The sequence below is a fragment of the Ammospiza caudacuta genome, chromosome 5, assembly GCF_027887145.1.
Source record: "Ammospiza caudacuta isolate bAmmCau1 chromosome 5, bAmmCau1.pri, whole genome shotgun sequence".
NCBI lineage: Eukaryota > Metazoa > Chordata > Aves > Passeriformes > Passerellidae > Ammospiza > Ammospiza caudacuta.
The window spans coordinates 62,525,293-62,544,532 of record NC_080597.1 but is presented as its reverse complement, the minus strand read 5'-3'; the positions used below and the strand labels follow the sequence as shown (position 1 = coordinate 62,544,532).

The window sequence follows — 19,240 nt, the reverse complement described above, 5'->3', positions numbered from 1 at the left end:
CTCGGCACGGCCGCGGCGGCGGACGGGCACCTGCTGCCGCCTCGCCCGCAGCAGCGCCGCGCTCGCTTTGTCCGGGCTGAGCGGGCGCGCCCGGCCCCGGCCGCGCCCGGCCCCGCTCAACAGAGCGGCGGCTCTCGGGGCGTCGCCTGGCTCCGGCGGCCTGGGCACGGCGGGGAGCGTGAATGAGAGTTTGCTCCGATTTCCGAGCAGGGTGAGTGCCTCGCTGTCTCGGAGGCATAATAATAATAATAATAATAATAATAATAATAATAATAATAATAATTTTATTTTTGGTTGTCCATACCTTTACCTACTAGCCCGGCGCCACCTCCCTGGGACAGCGGGGCGCGGTGTCTCTCGCCATCCCCGGACGAGGACCCTTGGGTTGCTGTCCTTTGGTCCCTCCGTTCTCTTTTGTTCGGCTCTCCCGGGGCCGGGGGGAAGGGGCGGCCCGGGAGGTTGCGGGGCAGCCAACGGAGGTCTCGGCCGGTGGCCCGGCTGCCCGGGCGGTTGCGGCACGGCTGTCCCCGTGCGCGCAGGGGGTATCCGGCTGCTCCCTCCCCGCTTCCCGGGCGGAGCAGGGGCCCTCGTCCCCTGCCTGCGCCCCTCCGGCACGGAGGAGCCGCCCTGGGCTGCGGGGACAGGCGGTGGCATCGCCGCCACCAGCCAGAAGGCAGCGGCTGTAGTAAACACAGCGCGTGGGGCGGCGGTGAGCCCGGTAAAGGTCACATCCTTGTGTGCACACGCAGCCCGAGCTCCCCGGGCTCCCCAGCTGCTGTCCCGGGGCCGTGCGGTGGCTGCCGGCGGCGGTGGCTGGCAGAGCCGCTCCCGGCCCTTGGCTGGGCGCGCGGTGTTCCCCGGCTGCGTGCAGGGATCTCCCTTGGCGAGGAGCAGCAGCGGGAGCTGCGTCACACCCTGCTTTGCCTCCTCCCGCCCCCGGCCGGGGTGGCAGCTGGGTGGCATCCGATTTAGCAATGAGAGCTGGGAATGCAGGTTCTGCTGTGAGCTTTGATTCCTGAGCGGTGGCTGTGCCTAGCCGAGTTCAGGGCTGGGCACACGTTCGTGTTAAATAGCAGCCAGCAATGTGCTGATTGCTCAGAGCATGCAGTGTCTGGATGCTTCTTGGTGTGGAGCAGTAGAAGCAGAGGAATGCTGCTGGAGAGCTTACTCGGGAGGAGACAGAGAGGATGGCATAGTAAATGGCTGTTTTGCAATTCAGGATGTCAGCCTGGACTCCTGCAGACAGGTCAATAGGTATGCGTAGATTTTGTGGTCTTCTGTGTGCTGCTGTGGTCATCGTGTGCACAAATGGGGCAAATGGAAATGACGGCTTTTTGTCACGTTTTTGTGTCTTGCCTTGTTGCTGCATCTCAGGAATTTTAGATTAGTAGATGTGGTACTGTTAAGCTTGTGTGATTATGGAATGAATGATGGACAAGTTCTCGGTATCGCGTTTCCAGTGGTGGTTGAGATGCGAGTGGGGAGAGGAAATTTAATAAAGTAGGGCTCTCAGGTCCCTGTGCATTGCATTATCTGCCAGTATTCTGCCTTTACTTTTAACATGTGATAGATAATTTCATTCCACAGAATTAGAAGTGTGATCTTAACTACTTTTTTTAATGCCATGTTTAGTTATCAAATACCACATCTAGTTGTTCAGAAAGGGAAGGCTTTTTTTAGTCCTAGTCTGTGTTCTTCAGAAGCTGACGTTAAACTGCTAGCTCTGAAACTGATAAAATACAAAAATGATGTTGTTATGGCACTGAATTTTGCAAAATTCCATGAAAACCTGAGTTATGGTTCACTATTTTTCATGTGGTTGCCACAAGAATGTTTGGCTCATCCCTCTGCCCTAATAAAGGTGGTTTTGGGCTGAGATGCCAGAGTGAACTGAAATGAGCCATGCCGTGCATCCTGCTCTGCAGGTAAGCTCTCAGAGCAGGTTTCGGACGGTGGTAGATGGGACTAACCTGAGTTCAGGTATCAGATTGATAGGTTTGGTTTTGGTTTTTTTTCTCATTTAACTGTGGCACGATTGAGATGTGATGTGCTCAGCATGCCCTTGGTCAGGGGGTGGCTCTCAAGCAGCCTGGGGTTGGCTGCTGCTGTTTGGATGTGTGTGTGCCACTCCTTGGCATGGTACAGCTTCTGCTCTGGGTGAAGGCATCGCCCGGGCTTTCACCTCCTGCTGCATGGTACAGCTTCTGCTCTGGGTGAAGGCATCGCCCGGGCTTTCACCTCCTGCTGCATGGTACAGCTTCTGCTCTGGGTGGAGGCATCACCCAGGCTTTCACCTCCTGCTGATGCCTTGCCAGCATCGCTGTGTCCTTGTGACCTCACATCAGTGCCTGGGCGGGTAGTGAGGAATTAAGGCAGCAGCTGGGAAAAGCCTATCCTGGCTCTGCTCTTTCATGGGACCTGGTTTGAAAGAGACTGGTAGAAGGAGATCCCAAATGAGGAGGCAAAATCAGGGGGCTGACCGCAGCCCTGCTGTCCTTCCAGCTGGAATCTAATTCCCTGTGATTTACAGCAGAAACTTTTCCCTGCCTCTACCCCTTCTCTTTCTGTGAGTGATACTGAAAGGTTATAGGAATAGAAGTTAATTATACAAATGAATGGCTGGAGCAGTGTTATGTGCCAGAGAGATTCAGTGTTGTTTGAGACCTGGGGGGAAAAACCCCAGCTGGAAGACTTTGTTTTGGCAAGGGAACCCTTTCAGTGTCTGAGAAGTGATTAGTGCTGCTGTTAAAGGTCAGGTATAGGTACTGGGTATGAAACATTGTCTGTGGATACAAATGAAGTACATACATGTAGTACTACATATATGTGGTATGTCTTCAGCATCATTTTGGTGCTTGAGTATTCAATCTTTAATACAGATACTTCAGAACTAGGGAGAGGCATTAGCTGTTTAACCCCCAAAGTGATGACAGATCTGTTGGAAGAATAACAAAGATCCCATTTCTCCTTATTTTGTCTGCTGAAAATTCACATTTTATTTTTTGACTGTATCACCACCAAATGTATAGGGACTCTTGAACACCAGTCTGTATTTTGTATAACATATGGTCCCATTAACAATTTTATAGTGAATAATTTTTTATTTAAGGAGTAATAGATCACATTTCCTGATGTTTTCTTTTTTATAGGTCTGGGTAATAAATGCTGTTCAGGTAGGCTTGAGTCAAGGGCAACATATACCTCACTGATTTTTTGGGGTTAAAGTTATGTAGCTATTCAATGGTTTGTCGTGGTCCCTTCCTCCCTCTCTTACCCCCAGTATTTATCAGGCTTAGCAGTGATGCTCTCTAACTTCAAAGTCTTGAAAGCCCTGGCTGTAACTAAAATACCCCAGTATTATGTACAGAGAATTCTGTCATCTTGAATTGGAGGCTCTCTTGTCCAAACCTATGTCAGGCTCAAATAAAGTACACAATTTCCTAGCATTATCCTGTAACGCTGGTTCTGTTTCTTTCCTACACAGACTTTTGCAGCTAAAGAATATCTGCATGGCAGCCTCCATGCTAGGAGGAGAGATCACTTTCTCTAATGTGTTATTTTTATGACCCACAGTTTGATCAGAGGGAAAGCTTTCGACAGTAAGTGCTTAATCAGGGTTTTTCTAAACAGATTTCCTCTCTGCCCACTGCCCTTAACCTGGCAGGTTAATCCATGTAATAATCTGTGCACAGAAATACAGGCAACAAATACAGTGCTTCAGTTGTGATTGTTGGGTGCTTTGAGGTTTTTATCTGTTTTGGTCTTTGAAGTTACTGAGCCTGCAAGTTTCCTCTTTGCACCTTGTGTTCGTTGCCGTTGCTATAGGACATGCACTTCCAAACCAAAGAAATTACACCTTTTCCTAGAGGTCAGAATTTACTAAAAGAGTTAGAGTTTGGTTGTGAAGTCCCCTTAAAATTTAATGACTTAGTGCTGCTTTTTGTTATGACATAAGGAAAATGAAGTAAAGAGTCTTTGAAGCTACTTCAGACTTCATAAATATTAACAGGCTCTGCAGTCTTCAGAGAGAGTAGGTTCTGCGTGTTTTTCTTCACCTTAATAGTATGGTTTCATTTGCAAAGTAAATCTTGTCTTGACTAAACTGAAAGAGCAGTTATCAGATGCAAATCAGAAATGCTGTATTTGTGGGTGGGAGCACTCTTGCTGTGTTTTTCCTTCTCTCTTGAATTCCCAATCCTTTCTCCTGGTGCATGCTCTGGAAGCAGAAAATTTAATTCCATGGCTTACAAGACCCAATTGTTAGAGGTGCTTAAATGATTGGAAGTGCAGATTTTTTGCTTCTGAGGGTGACGGAAAGTAAAGATTCACAGTTTGCTTTGAAAAAATCCTTTCTATTTGCATCCTGGGCCACTGTATATGTTTAATATTTGCCTGTGTTAATAAGGAAAAAACCCCACAGGAAGTGTTCTCTAAACATGCCTTGATTATACTCAAAATTGTTTCTAAGTTTAAAAACTAGTTTGCATTTTAATAAAAACTGAAATTCTGTTTGGTTGCAGCTTCCTATAAATGCCAGGTTAATGCAGAAAGCTTTCTGTGGTGATGCATAAAGAGCACTTCACCTGTAGATACATTTTAGATGAAGTTTGATGTATTCTTTTTAAACTTGCTCTAGGTATCTCATCAGTAATTGAAGTGAATTAGTCTTTTTGTTTTGCAGCATCATGGAATGACTGAGGTTAGAAGGGTCCTCTGGGGACGCCTGATCCAACCCTTGGCTCCAGCAGAGCCAGCTAAAGCAGGTTGCTCAGGGACAAGTCTAGATGGCTTTTGAGTGTCTCCAAGGATGGAGACTCCACAACCTTCCTGGATAGCCTGTGCAAATTCTCAGTCACCCCCACAGTAAAAAAAAAAGTGTTCCCTGATGTGCAGAGAGAACTTTGTTTCAGTTTGTGCCCCTTAGATGTGCTTCTGTCACGGCACCACTGAGCAGGGCCCAGCTCTGTCACCTCTACACCCTCCCTTCAGCTTTTGATCTGCATTTGTAAAATCCTCTCCATGAGCCTTTTCTTCTTCAAGCAGAACAGTCCCAGCCCTCCCAGCCTCTCCTCGCAGGAGAGATGCTCCAGTCCCTTTGCTGGACTATCTCCAGTATGTTCATGTATCTCTTGTGCTGGGGCCCTCAGAACTGGGCACAGTGCTACAGTTGTGGCCTCATGTTTCCCAGTGGGCTTTAAAAATAAGAAACTTATAAAGTAAATTGTGCATTTTGTTTTTTTGGATGCAGGTCCAAGAGGTCACTTTGGTGCTGTAAATCACTGATGATTTGCACTCTGGGTACACTCTGAGTACTTCTGCCTTCCATGGGAGCTAATGTTCCTTGTTTAAAACACTTCAGCATTTTGCTGATCCCATCAGTGCAGGCCTTGACAACTCTTTTGACCTGTGATTAAGGGATTTATGACTGGGTTTGCTGGCTGCACATGCCTAATAAGCGTAACCATTGGATGCTGAGTCACATGGGGACATGTGTTTTTGGGGTGTGTTGATGCAGACTCCTGTCTGAAACAGAGCTCATTGCAGCTTATAATGAACGTGTGCTTGCATTAGTGAGGGCACATTCCTGCTGTGGGCTGGTTTGGCTCTCCAGCAGCCACCCTTGTGCTCTGCTGGGGCTGCCCTGCCCAGCCCTGGGCACTTGTGCATAGCTGCATCTCCCAGAGATGGGCCTGGAGGGGAGCAGCTGTCTCTAGACAAACCCAGGCAAGTTTGGATGCTGTGTGCGTAAATGGGTGATTCTGTAGTTGGTGTTAAGTACAGAATTTGTAAACAGGGGCTTTATTTTTAGGTCAACAGGGCTTCTATTTTTAGGTGAACACTTCCAGGTGGAGAATAAAGATGTTGGTGTAATGCTGCTAGCTCTGGTCATGGACAGGAGGGAGAGAGAAGAACAAGAAAAAGGCAAAAAGCACAAAATATCACTTTATCTGTGGGTTTTGCATCAAACTCCTTGAGAGGGGATGCTAATTTCTTTACCATTAAGTAAATGTGATGGTTTACATTATATTTACATCCTGTTAATGTTAATATTAATATGTGTGGTTGGTTAAGATAGGATCTTTTGAAGGTTTTTAAAGAATGTAGCAAAATCATGTGGAAAAAGCAGTTGGAAGTTGCTTGCCTTCTCTGTGTCCAAATATAGTGATTAATAGGCACCTTTCAAATTTTCTTAGTATCCCCCCAAAAGTAACTTCACAACATTAGAGGTCTGTACTTACCTTAATTGGAAAGAACAAAACCATACCCTTCAGGCTGGCCTCATACATGCAGTTAATGACTGAGTGCAGTTAGTTTCCAGCTGCTAAAACTGTCTTACCAGATCTCTTGACAGGACTATCAGCAGTTTGTATCGGTGTCTAGCATTACCAATGCTTGGCATTTTACCATGTTGTAAAAGCCACTTGTTCCTTCAATATTCATGTCAGGTATCAGGGTTACTGACATAGAGAACGGATCAAATTCACTGGTTTGGAAACTGACCAATATTCAGAGATCAAAAATTAGTACCAGGTTTTTCAGTGAAGGATACACAAGCATCTTTAGATGCTCTCAAGGCAGGGTTTAATTCATAAACTAAAATTTATAATTAACTTAAATTTTGAAAACTAACTCTTCTTAAGTTAGAAATGTGTATGAAAAAGCTGACTCCTTAAGAGAATTTTAGCTTTAGAGGTACCTTCAGAAAAAAAGTCCTCCAGCCTCTCACTATGTATTTTACTACCTGAGGCTCCACATTCCTTCTGCATTTGGAAAATGGTTTGCATATTTTTCTTTCTTTCTCTCTGGATCTCTTCTCTGCATTCCCAGGTGTGCACAGTAACTGCTTTAAAATACCTTGCTGCACTTCTCAAGGTCAGAAGTGTGTTGTAATTCCTGGGGAAGTATCATAGAGGTGTGCAGGTTTCTAACTGTCAGCAGTTTTTCAGGAGTGTCACAGCCATAGGGTTGGGGAGACATGAGGTGTTTGGAGAAGGATCTCTTGAAATGTTGGCAATTTTTGGACTTCACCTCGAGTAGTCCCTGCTGCTGTGTTAGAGATCTGATGAGGATATCTTTTTTTTCCATGTTGTTTTTTAGAGCCAGGTGATGTCTGTAGCTGTAAAGCTTCAGGGACCCACCTTACATTAGGACTGATGAAGGTGTCTAAACCCTGTAATTTACTGTAGTTTGCTCCAGATCAGAATCCAGGGAACTGTATGATTGTGTGCTTTGGGTAAAGCTGCTTCCCATGACACTTCTCTAGTAGTGGGACCACCACCAGTGTCAGCCTTTGTTCCAGGGATAACCCAGAAAATGGGTGAGTTTATGCTTTCTGCGTTGTCTGGAGAGAACAGGATGTCCAATATGAGCCTTAGAGATCTTAGCAGTAGAGCCCAGTCTGAAAATACCTGTAACCCCATTCTGGGAGTGCAGGGAGCAATAGCCTGGGCTCCTGAGTGTTTTGTGAAATGCACAAGTATTGCAACGAGATACCAGGTTGGAACAGGAAAAAACAAGGGCATTTTAGGCACCCAAAGATGAAATGCTGTGTACCTTCAATGTGATATGCCTTGCAGTTACATGGCCCCTGATGAACATGACCTTTACCTGATTGAAATCAAGTGCAAGATGATCTGTAATCCACAATCCTATCTCTGAACTCATTTTTGTGTTAGGGGCTTTCTTCATCTTCTCTCTTTCTCATCTTTTCCCTTGTGAGACAGGGAGTAGTGCCAAAGGAGTTGCCTGCATGCACCTTGCTGTCTTTAGCTGAGATGTTTGATTCCCAGCAGCTGCCATCCTGTTTGTGTGGAGCAAAGATAGCTGTCAAGTGTGGAACTTGGGGGCAGCAAAACATCCAAAGAATCCTCATGGGACTTGCACTAGGGTGTCTTTGACTGATGGGATCATCAGATAATAGTAAAAACCATATCTGAAGACTACTAAGTCTTGCAATGCCCTGCAAGGGTTATGTTCTTGGAAGGAGTAGGAAAAATGACAATCTGTCTGAATATATTCTTTGTGTAGTCCAACTTTTCAAAGCATTAAACCACCTGCAGGTGTTATTACAATTAGATTAAGTTCATAATTCTTTGCACTTCTGCAGTGCTTTTATCCAATATCTCACGCTCCTTTAAAAGTTAATCTACAAAGTAACCCAGAGGACATCTCCAAGTGTCTGAGGTCACTTTTTGTACCAAAATGTGGTACAAAATGTGACTTGGTGTTGTGTAAAAGCCTGCATGGTCCCAGCAGCTCTGTGGGATCCCAGTGGGTGTGCAGTGGGAATGCCCTTCCCAACAAGCCTTGAGCAGTGGGGCTGAGCTCGGTGATCCTTTCAGAGAACTGACAGCTGCTACCAGGTGCTGGGCTTGCCAGATTGTCCTCAGATGTAAGAGCTTCCTGGAAACCTGCAGTAAATAAAACTAATGTCAAGAGTTTTCAAAACAGTGCAGAAATGAGAACTCTGTTCTCTTCCAGATTATCTGGAATAATAAGCAAGCCCTTTTCTATTTGGAAGAAATGTTCTGAAAACAAAAGCTTTTTGATACTTGAAAAAGGTCTCGGCCTATTTTCAGAAACTTTGTCTTCCCTCCCTGGCAGGGTTGCTTATGTGACTGATGATTATACATGCATTCAACAGCTCTTTTTGCTTTCAGTCATGGCAATAACCAGCCAAGGTGGAATAGTTGTGACTTCCCCAGAAAACTATATTAGGCAATATTTTTACAGCAAATACACATTTTGTAAAGCTACTTTTGCTTCTTTCCTGTTTGTTCCAGTAGCAATTCTTCCCCAGTTTGAGTGCTCTGCCAACAAAGATTCCCTCTGATGCTGGATCACTTATCCCTCTTGAAAATAAATGAAGCACAAATACCATTTCTTGGAATATTTTACAGGAGGAATGTGGAGCTGACTTTGTTAGCAGTTTGAATTTGCTTGGTGAAGCTCTCTGGCCCTTGCAGTCCTCTGTTAAAGGAGAACAGGGACAGTATATGCTTTTTGAGTAGGAAACAATGGCTGACATTTTCACTCTGATTTTCCTGGTGCAGTGCAAGCCTGGCTGTGTCCAGTGTCCACTCTGAGTTTCACTTGGGTGGTTACAGCTAACCTGAGACACTACAGGGATCTATTCAAAACTCATTTTTTGTTTTCTTGTTAATACTTTGAAATTGCATAAATATTTTTTTCTTTAGCAATAAGCTGTAAGTATTAAGCTGTTGTCTGTGACTCATTAGTCTGTTGTTGGTGACAGTTAAATTATGGAAAATCCTTCCATGCAGTTTGTATTCCTTATTGTCTGAAGCAAACTACAGCTGTTTCTTTTACCCTGAAGGAGGCTTTCTTCTCATCTGGCTAAAAGTTCATGATAACATCTGAGAGCTAATATGAAAGTACAGCAGACCTCATTCATTGAACAAAATATTTCATGTGCACATTTAACTGTTAACATTTGTGTTAGATGAGTTTTGAAAACACTACATAGACTGCCACAAAAACCAGTGTCTGTTTCCTTGGTGTTTTTAACTACTACTTCTCATTTCAAAAGCTCCAGCAGAACTAGGTGTTGGTAGTTACACAGACTGGTGTTTTCTAGAACTTTCTTAATCAAGCAGTAGTTTAGTTGCTGTGGGTTAATACTGAATTCTTGTAAAAGCCAGAAGAAAAGTCATTTGAAGACCCATATACTTACTGGAAACACAGTGAAGGGTTTGACCTTGAGGATGGCTGAACGACCACAGGTTGCTCATTGTGTGAAATGAGACATGGGAAACTGTGTTTAGGAAACAGATGCACTGCTGATGGTTCTGAACCACAGAGGAAGCACCAGACACGAGATCTTGAGGTAGATTAGCTACAAGCTTGCAGTTTTTCTTTCCTATGAGTTGATAACTGGAATAGCTTATTTTTATTTTTAAATAAGGACTTACTAGTAGATTCAACTTTTACTTTAAAAGTTGTTTTGAAAAGTGTAGTCATAACTGGCAGTGTGATTGTAGTCCAGTGTGCACTCTTGTGTAAGAATGCCAGTAGGAAGTGGTCTGACCTCTTCTGTATGTTTGTTGACTATATACCAAATCCAAAGACTTCCTTTTCTGTACACATGTGAGCTCTTGGTCAAATTTCTTAGTGCTGGTTCTATACAAATCAGACCCAACTTTCTGATCCCAGTGCCAGTTGTGACTCCTGGGCACTCAGAAACCTTCACATTTACTAGGAAATAGTCTTACAATTTGGAAAAACTTGCTTTCATGTCTCTGGGTTGTGTGCCTCCCTCTTCTGAAGGAAGGGTTTCAGTAAGGGGAGGTTTTTATTTTGCTTGTTGCAATAGATCTTTTGAAAAGCCTGATGCCCCTGGTGTGCTGGGGCATCAAAGTTGAGTGTAGCAATTAAAAGCTAGAACAGTCCCTGATTTAGAGTGCTGTTTAGTTTCTGAAGCTTTTGTACTATCCAACAAATAGAATGGTTTGGCAGGGGTATCCATAGGAGATGAACTATCCCTTCATTGTGTATTTACAGCTTTTCTTTTCCCCCTAAAGGCAGCCAGTCCCTGTTACTCATCAGCTCTTCTTCCAAGACTAAGGTGTTGTTTAGAGCAGATCCCATTTCCAGCCATCCAAGTCCCTGCTCAAGTTTAGTCTGTCTGCCTGGATCCTGCAGCTGGATGGAGGCTCCAGGTGTCTACAACAAAGAAATCCAAAGAGATAATTTTCCTTTTACTTTCCCTTCACCAAATTTGATGTTTTGTAATTTGCATTTGAGCATACTTTGCTCTGGAGATCCCCAGTATATTCAAGAATAATATAGTGTAGCTTTTACTTTTTTTTTTTTTTTTTTTTAACTTTTATGCCAGTCATGTAAGTAAGTCAGAGGCTAGTGGGAGTTCAGTACTAACTGGTGGTTCCATCACATTCTGCAGTCTTGAGTATACTTCTGACATTAATGCAAAAAGTCTCAGAATTGCAAGTTTCCATGACTTTGAGAGACTGTATCTGTTAAAACATTTGTGTAGTATAAACAAAAGGCTTGATATCCCTATGCAGGAATTTGAGCTTGACTTGTAATTCAGCTTTTGGGATCCTTCTTGAAAAGTGAAATCTATGGTTTAGGTTTTAAAATTCTAAGATTTAAATATGGGACTATTATTTAAGAAATTGGGAATAAGTTAAAGCTGTAAGAAATCTCAGTTAAGAAACTGACAGAAGTGCCAGAAATGTTGCTCTCTGCCTTCATTTGTATCCATCCCCACATTCTTTAGAGAATTTTCATGAGGTCTTTGGAGGTCTGTGGGTGGTCTCTGGCCTTCAGCTGGGGACGTGGCCTCTCAGTGTTAAAGTGAGGCACCGCTGGCTTCTCTCTGGCTTTGGCTTGGAAAAACACTCTATTTTGTAGGAGTGGTTGGATGGAGAAAGGTGGGATCTCTCCAGAAATCTCCTCTGTGGGCTGAGGCAGCTTTGAAATGGGCGCAGCTGGAGAGGTTTGATGGTGGCTGCAAGGGCTGTGGCTCCCGGCTCCAGACACACTGCTTGGAAGGACACACATCCATGGCTCTCTCCTCAGGGACTCTGACCTCTGCACCTTTATGGCTGCCAACTGAAGTGCCAGCGTGGCATAAATAAGTCAGCTCAAGGAGTGTAGTTCTGGCCCTTGTCCCAGCCTCAGAGGCAGACGTAAATGCCATCCTCTAGCTGCCTTTTGACTTGTTTGGGCTGATTGAAATGATGACTGATAGAATCTTATTTCTTTTCCCTTGGTTTCTTCACTTTGTTACTAAACTCTCTCCCTCTATCTTTGTGTTAATTTAAATCTATTTTGAGTCTGAAGGCTCAACATGTGCCAGGTTGCTATTTGCTGTCAGTGGCTTTGGATTATTTTAGCAGCCTGACAGGCTTTGCGTTGTAGCTGTGACATTTTGAGACAAGAAAGTACTGGGGTTTTTTATAATAGAGATGCAAAATGTATGGTAATTTAGAGTGCTTTTACAGGCTTGGTTAATAAACTAAAAAAGCTGATCCATGAAGTGCACACACCATTGGATTCATGTGCTACCCCATGTTTGGGATCAAATGGACAAATCTGGCAGAGATTTTTTTTTTCCTTTTCCATGTGTTCAGTGCATATCATGTTGAAACCTGGTGGAAAACTAGCTAGTACTGCTGTTTCAAGAGAGGAGCTGGTTCTCTTGGGAGAAATGCCACTTAGCCTATGTGTATACTTTGGTGGTGATGCTGACAGCAGGCTCCCCCTTTGCAGAGAAGTGGAGCTGGTTTGTTGACATGTCCTGCTTTATTTAAAGACTTGCTCTAAGATAATCTTGTTCCAGTTGTTTCAGGCAGCTTCAGAAAGTAGTTGTTAACTCCTGTGCATAACTTTTTGTCATCTGCAGTTATGAGACAGTAGAATATAAGAGACACCATTAAAATGTTAATTTTTTACGAATATGACCAAATTAGTATGAACTGGGCAAGCTTATGGTAATTACCTCAGCTGTGTGTTTTATTGTTAGGAAAAGGCTTTGTATCTTCCTTACAGACTTATGTAAAGCATAATTTCTGTGTTTCCTTGGTATTATGGAATTTTTTATTTAGTTTTTCTTGGCTCTATTCTTGCTTTAAGGAGGCCTCAGAACTGCTCATAGAATGTGGCCATGCATCTCCGTGTTTTGTCCCTGTTCCTGTGGCAGCCTGTGTGTGCCAGGCTGCTGGAGGTGAGGAGCTGAGCTGCCCTGTGTGTGAAGATAAGTGTGTTATGATTGCTGGCTGGAGTTTGTTTCCAGCCGTGTTGAGTGTCTTGAGTGATGAGTTATTTTGGTTTTTGTTTGCAAAATAAAATAGGTTTTGTCAACTAATAGAATTTGTAAGAAAACACAAGAATGCATGGGAAACTTGGGTAATGTCTTCTTTTTTTTTTTTTTCTTTCTCTCCCTGACTTCTCCATCATTGTTTCCAAGGTTATTCTACTTCCTCATAGGCTATGGTCCCCATCTGTGACTGTTGGTGGGGTGAGGGGATGTACTTTGCTCAGCCTCACCTTCATACTTCTCCATGCATTGCCTGTTGAACTCTCACTGCTGCTGAGTGTGTATGGCAGCTTTTTCCTGGGCGGCACTGGTGTCCATCCTCAGTGTCCATCCTCAGCCCTCTTCTTAGAGCAGTTAGTGGTGTCACCCAAATTGGCTTTTTGAACAGCATTGATATTATAGGCAGAGGTTGTTGGGAAAGAGTGTGGAGGAGATCCCAGACGACAGCTGCTTCTTGGAAGAATCAGATTTAATAGCAAAGATTTCTACTGAGTTTTGCTGTCCAAAGCATGTTAAAATCAACATGAGAAATGAAAGATCTGCAGTTATGGCAGAAGACCTGAGCAGTTTACTGAACAAAGGAGTTAACTTGCAGGATTGTGGTTCTATTCCTTAGGGATCTTGTTTCTCACAGAACTGTACCCTCTGCTCCCTGGTATGGCTACACCAGCTGGGAGTTTTGTTTCTTAAATATTTAGGATTTCTACTGTAAGCATGGGGACAAAGAGCAGATATTCTGGCTACTGTGGGAATGGTGCAGTTTGAAATGTGAGAGAACAGAGGTTTGCTCCTGTAAGGAAGATTACCTTGAGCAGCAGGGCTTTTCAATCTGGAGCCTGCCATTTCACTAGGTTAATTATTCAAACAAGTAATTGCAGTTCAGATATCAAACCCGTATTTCGGGTACAGTGATTTCTTTCTTTTCCCAGCAAATGTAACAGCAGTGCAATAAAGGGTTGCAGTCAGAAGAAATGCAGGAGGGGTCTGTGATAACTAGAGCCCAGATTCGGTGCTTTCCTGTGTCACACAACTTCCTCTGCTATTTCCTAACTCTTCTACGTGGAGTAAAATATCTCTCTCGTGCTTTGACGAGCTGCGTGGGTGGAATGAAGGAGGCTCTTTTCCAGAGTGCTGCTTTCCAGCAGAGCTGCTGTCAGTCTGGTGGGAACTTGACCTTGGCTTTTTTACTCTGTGGTAAGATTTCAAGGAACAGTTTACATGGCTTTTACAAGTGGCTGTGTAGTACAGACAGTGCCAGAAATTAAGCTGATGCCTGAAGCCAGACTTATTGTATAAAACTTGGTCTTTCTGTGTTACTTCTTCATTTAACCTACTCTGATAAACCCCATTTTTGTGTGTTGTGCCTGTCCTTTTACACATGATTTATGCAAGTTTTTACACAATATATTATGCCCCTTCATTTAGAGGTTGACATGATGAGTAATTATAATACTGCAAACTTGTGTAATCCGTGGTGTATTTTAACTTTTTTCCCCTCTTCCCTCTCTTGTGTACTTGTAGCACCAACTTCAGAAGCATTTTCAGATATTTGTTGGGAGAAAGTGACAAGGAATAGAATGAGCAGCAGCTCTGCTGCTTGCATGGAAATGTCTGTGATTTGGAGATTATACACATTCTTTGTAAGCTCAGGGCCAGTATATAGTAGGAAAGAAAATATGCTGAATTATAGTGGTGGTTGTAATTGGCATGTGCTAGCTATGTCTTTATAGTTCTTCATGGAATTGCAATGTTGTATTTAACCACAAAGGGAGAAGTTAAAAATCTTTAATGCATTAACATTATTTTTATAACTGCATAGCAGTTGGAGAGCTACTGGTGTTTGGTAAAATGCTCCATTCTTTTCCTCAGTTGTGTCTGTCTTTCGATTTTTGTAGTCAGCATAAGTGAAATGCTTGATTTTTTTTTTTTTTTTTTTTGCAACATTCACATTTCAGAAGGTTAATGAATTCTCAGATCAGCAGTAGGTTAGTTAAAACTTGGAGAAACAAGTTACCAAGTGTTGTACACAAAACTAATGCATCTTGGGAATCTTTCACTGAAAACTTGCATCTGCTTTCATGTTAACTGGATACTCACAAAGTTCTAATGTTGGCTTCTACTGAATTGTCTCCCTAAATTGAGGAAAGACCCTCAGAACAGACCATTTTGCTGTACTCTGGCCCTTGTTCTCAGTGAGGTACCCTGATAGATATGTGGTTTGGGAAGTATTTGGGAACCTGGGCCTGTGGTTCCTTAGTGTCAGAAAAGTTGGGGGGTTAATTTTATCCCTGCACGTGTGACACAGCAGTTGCAGCCTGTGGTCTTTTGCCTCTTAGCTTCAGTAATTCCTTCTGTGTGGCCTGGCCATGAGCGAAATCCCAGTGCACAGGAGGCTTGGCAGAGTGGCTCAGGGAAGTGTTTCTCACATGGCAGAGTGGTGAGGGCTAGGCAGGCTCCCCTGAAGGGAGCCCTGGCTTGTGCCCTCAGCTGTGCTCATGGCTGTATGTGCATGGTGGAAATTGGTCAGGCTGTGCTTGTTAGCTGTGAGCTGTGTCTGCTTCACTTGGGTACATCTTTGTGTTTACGCACAACAAACAAAAAGGAATGCACAGACATTCTTCAAAACTAGACAATGCTGTGTACCTTTGCTCTGTTTCCATAGGCTGCTGAGTGAGCTGTGATCAGACACCCGATTGCTTCTGAGAGTCCTCTCAAAGAAATACCTGCTAGCACCAAGCCAGTCTGTGTAGACCTTGGAATGCTTTTCTCAAAGAATCTTTTTTTAAGCTTGCGTTGCAGCTCATTTCTACAGTGTCTTTTTTTCTTAGCAGTACCTTCATTCTCTGATTTATCTGTAGTTACCCTCTGAAGATGAACATGCAGTTGAGATGATGAAAAACTTGGCATCAAAGAGGTGTCAATAACTTGCTCTTTTTTACATTGAAGGAATGTAATCAAAATTCTTCAAGGCTGGCAGGGCTCACAGTTTTTATAAACAATCAGTGATTACCTTCTTAATAAACTTATTAGTCTGCATAAGATGCTCTTGCCAGTATATGTACTTCCAACTTTAAATATTTATTTTAAAGTAGATTGCAAAAGACCAGCATTATTCTGAGTGTTGTGTCAAGTTAGACTTCTTAGAGTTTCCATTTGAACAGTGGAGGAAGAGATAAGTGCAGTGATGACAGTCTTACCCTGTGTTAGTTGTGTCCTGTCCTTCTGCCCCATTTGTCACCCCCATGTCTCTGTTTTTATAGGCAGAAGCACTTGCTGTGTGCCCCAACTTCTTACCTGTTGGAAGCCCATCCAGTTCTGAGCTGCCAGAACCTTCTATGCAGAGGCTCTTGCTAAGCTGGTGATGCTCATCTTCCTGTCTTCACCCTGACTAGTAGACAAAATTCAGAGCAAGGAAGCAGAAAAAAGCCTTTTGTCAGTGCCAAGCTGTGACAAACTCTTCCCTGTCCTTCAGAGTGGGGAATGAAGCTCTTGAGTCCAATTTCTGAAATGTGCCTTGTGGCAGCTTCATGAACACTGTCTTTAGGGCGAGGCTTTGCAGTTTAGCCTCATTTAAGTGCAGGTGGCTCCTGTAAAAGGATGCTTTCTCCCTCTGCCCACCACCACCACAAATGTTTTCTGTGTGGGAGCAGCAGAATCTCCAATAGTCTGTGCTTCACTGAGTGAGACTGCCTCCCTGTCTGCTCTGATTAAACTGACCTTGCCAGAAAACAAACACAAAAATTAGTTGCTCAGCAATGAGCTGATAAACTGCATGAGTGATCAAATGACATAAAGGCTGTGGCAGAAATTAATGGGGTTGCTCCCTTTGGTGTCAGCCTATGATCTCGTGGGTTTCAGGCCTGGCTGGGCTTTCTGGGATTGGGATGGGAGCACAGCAGGGGAGAAAGGAGGGCCCAGTGGGTGACCTGGAAGGAAGAAATTCATGTCAGCAGTAGCCTTTATCACGACATGCTAACCCTTTCACAGGCTGTCTGCCATGGCTGGAACTGGTGGCTCCTCTAGTCCATGCATGCTGCTGGAGATCCTCTCTGCAGGCAAAGTCTTCATGCAAGGCTTTTTTGTGCAGCTCTTCTGGTGGCATAACCAGTGTCTCACTTTTATTGTCTCCCACACAGGTGTCCTGAGGAAGAATGAATTTCATCTTCCTGTTCAGGAGTTAAAATTCTCAATTTACAGACAAATTAATTTAACAAAGCTTGTTAATTTTAGGTTTCACAAGGAGAGACAGGTTTCATGATGCCAGACAGAAGAAGTGTGTATGGTGGCTCTCTGTTAGCAGAGGAAATGTTAGGGTAAATGGGGAGTTAAGGACAAAGTACACCTCCCACAGATACTCAGTGGAAACAATTACTGCCTTTTGTTCCTTGACACAGTGAAGTTTGACCTGGATAGGTACAAGTGTGTGGTTTGGGATTTTTTTTTTTTTTGTGAACTGTCCACCCACAACTTTCCAGTGGTGGTCAAGTCAAGGGCCCCATTTTCAGCTGTCTGGGACACTGAGCAGCAGCTGCCCGTTCTCTGTCCTTCTGTGGAGGGTCACTGGTGCTGCTGCCTGGCTGACTGAAGGGCTGGTCCCCAGGTGCTTGGGGGATCAAGGTCTGCAACTCTGCAGGAACTGAGCAGCTCATTTTGGGAATGTCTGCCTTAACATTTTTGCCAGATATGTGTGAATTACTGTCTGAGGAAGGTACAGAAGAGATCCCTACAGCCCCAAGCCACCCTCTTCTGGGTCTCCCCTCTTCCCCCAGCCCTTTTGTTGGCAGCAGCCAAGCTGAAGGTTTTGCAGACAAGTCACTTTTACTGTGCAGTCCTGATTTGTCTCCCAGGGAGCTTCATGTTGTGAGCTGAATGACACTTTACTCCCTTTTGGGGAAAAAAAAGATAGATTTTACCATAATGCATATTCATGAAGCTGCATTATGGTTGCTGTGACAACCTCAGCAGTGGCAGTCGAGATCTGTATGTTGAACTACATCTCCAGACCCCATATTAAACCATGGAAGATGTTACACAGCTTTCCACTCTTTTCTTCCTCCCCTCCTCCTCCCAGTGGACAATATAAATTGTTTGAGGTGGTACTTAATTAATAGCTGCATCTGTTTTAAGTCTCAACACCAAAGCACAACGTCCTGTTGGTTTCCAAACTGTGTTAACTGAGTGTTGCTTCTGCTGGGAGTGTGTAACAGGAAGTGATTCTGGTGGGATTTTTTTGTCATCTCCCTTCAAACTCACAGGCATAATAATCCTGAGTTACTAAGCATAATGCTTCTTCGAGGGTAGCCTGATAATTTCATCTATTACGAAGAGAAACAACTCACAGAGTCCATCCCCATGGTCTATCCCTGTCTAGTCTAGTCTAGTCTGTTCCTAGAGTTTTAAGGAATCCTGACCCTGTCAGGAGCTTTTAATAGATGTTACTCAAAACCAGAAAGGAGTTTGTTCTGGGTATGTTCTGGCCCTGAAGCCGACGGTGATGTAATTCAAGGAAGACTTGACCAGCCTGTGACGCTGAGTGTTATTTCAGGATGAACCTGTTGTGATGAGTGTGGGAGGGCTCAGCTGGAAGATTTGTTTTCGTGTTTGTGATGTCAGAAATTGAGGGCACTTGGGCAATGCTTGTAATTTTCAGAGAGTGTTTGTAAGCTGCTCTTGGCCAATCCAACTGAATGTGTGGCCCGAAGTATTGCAGTCTTGGTTTCCAGTGACAAGTGATGACATCCTATACTGAGAACCCAAAATGTTGCATTGTCCTGGATGAGCTCAGTCTCATGTTGGAGCTGTTCATGACATGAAAGGGCCGTGTTGAGTGTGAGTTGTGTCCCTTCTGTGTGCTAAAATCTTTGTTGAGGCAAGCTTAATGAAAAGTTTTCTTGAAAAGTACAAACTTCCCCTTTACAAAAGCACTCCCTGTTGTTCAGGAAGAACTGTGGGTAAAGTTTGGCTTTCTTCAGAGTTGTGAGCCTCCTGGAGAGTAGTTTGGGAGAAGTCTGTGCACAGGGGGAAGGAAAGTGTCATTTTCCTTTATCCTGTGCTCTGGGATGACCCTGCTAGAGTAGGGATGTTGGACCAGATGACCCACTGTGGTTCCTTCCACTCTGACCCATTCTGATTCTGTGAAAAGCTGAGCAGACAAGGAGTTCTCTAGTGCAGTTGATCTTTCTCTGGTTAGTTTCTTAAATATTAATAAGTACAAAATGTTTGGACAGTGACTTGAAATGAGATTCCATTCATTAAAATGAAATATTGGGGGGAAAAATCATGTAGCAGGAGGGAACTTTTTGCACAGAACATTATACAGAGGACTCTGAATCTGTATTAGGCTTAGATAGACTCACTGTTCCTTTCAGTTTTAGTTAAACATGTCTAGAAAAGAATACACCAAGCTTAATTTTCAGTGTATGTGGATGGATTGAGTTT

General features: G+C 43.8%; 1 protein-coding gene across 2 annotated transcripts in view; it reads left to right on the top strand.

Annotated features, from left to right (window-relative positions):
* Positions 1-19,240, top strand: part of GRAMD4 (GRAM domain containing 4) — a 74,351-nt gene continuing 55,111 nt past the window's right edge. For both annotated transcript variants that reach the window (XM_058805318.1, XM_058805317.1), the window contains exon 1: positions 1-211. In XM_058805318.1, the coding sequence (XP_058661301.1) occupies positions 183-211 (29 nt within the window). In that variant the 5' untranslated portion in view covers positions 1-182. The remainder of the gene's footprint in view (positions 212-19,240) is intronic.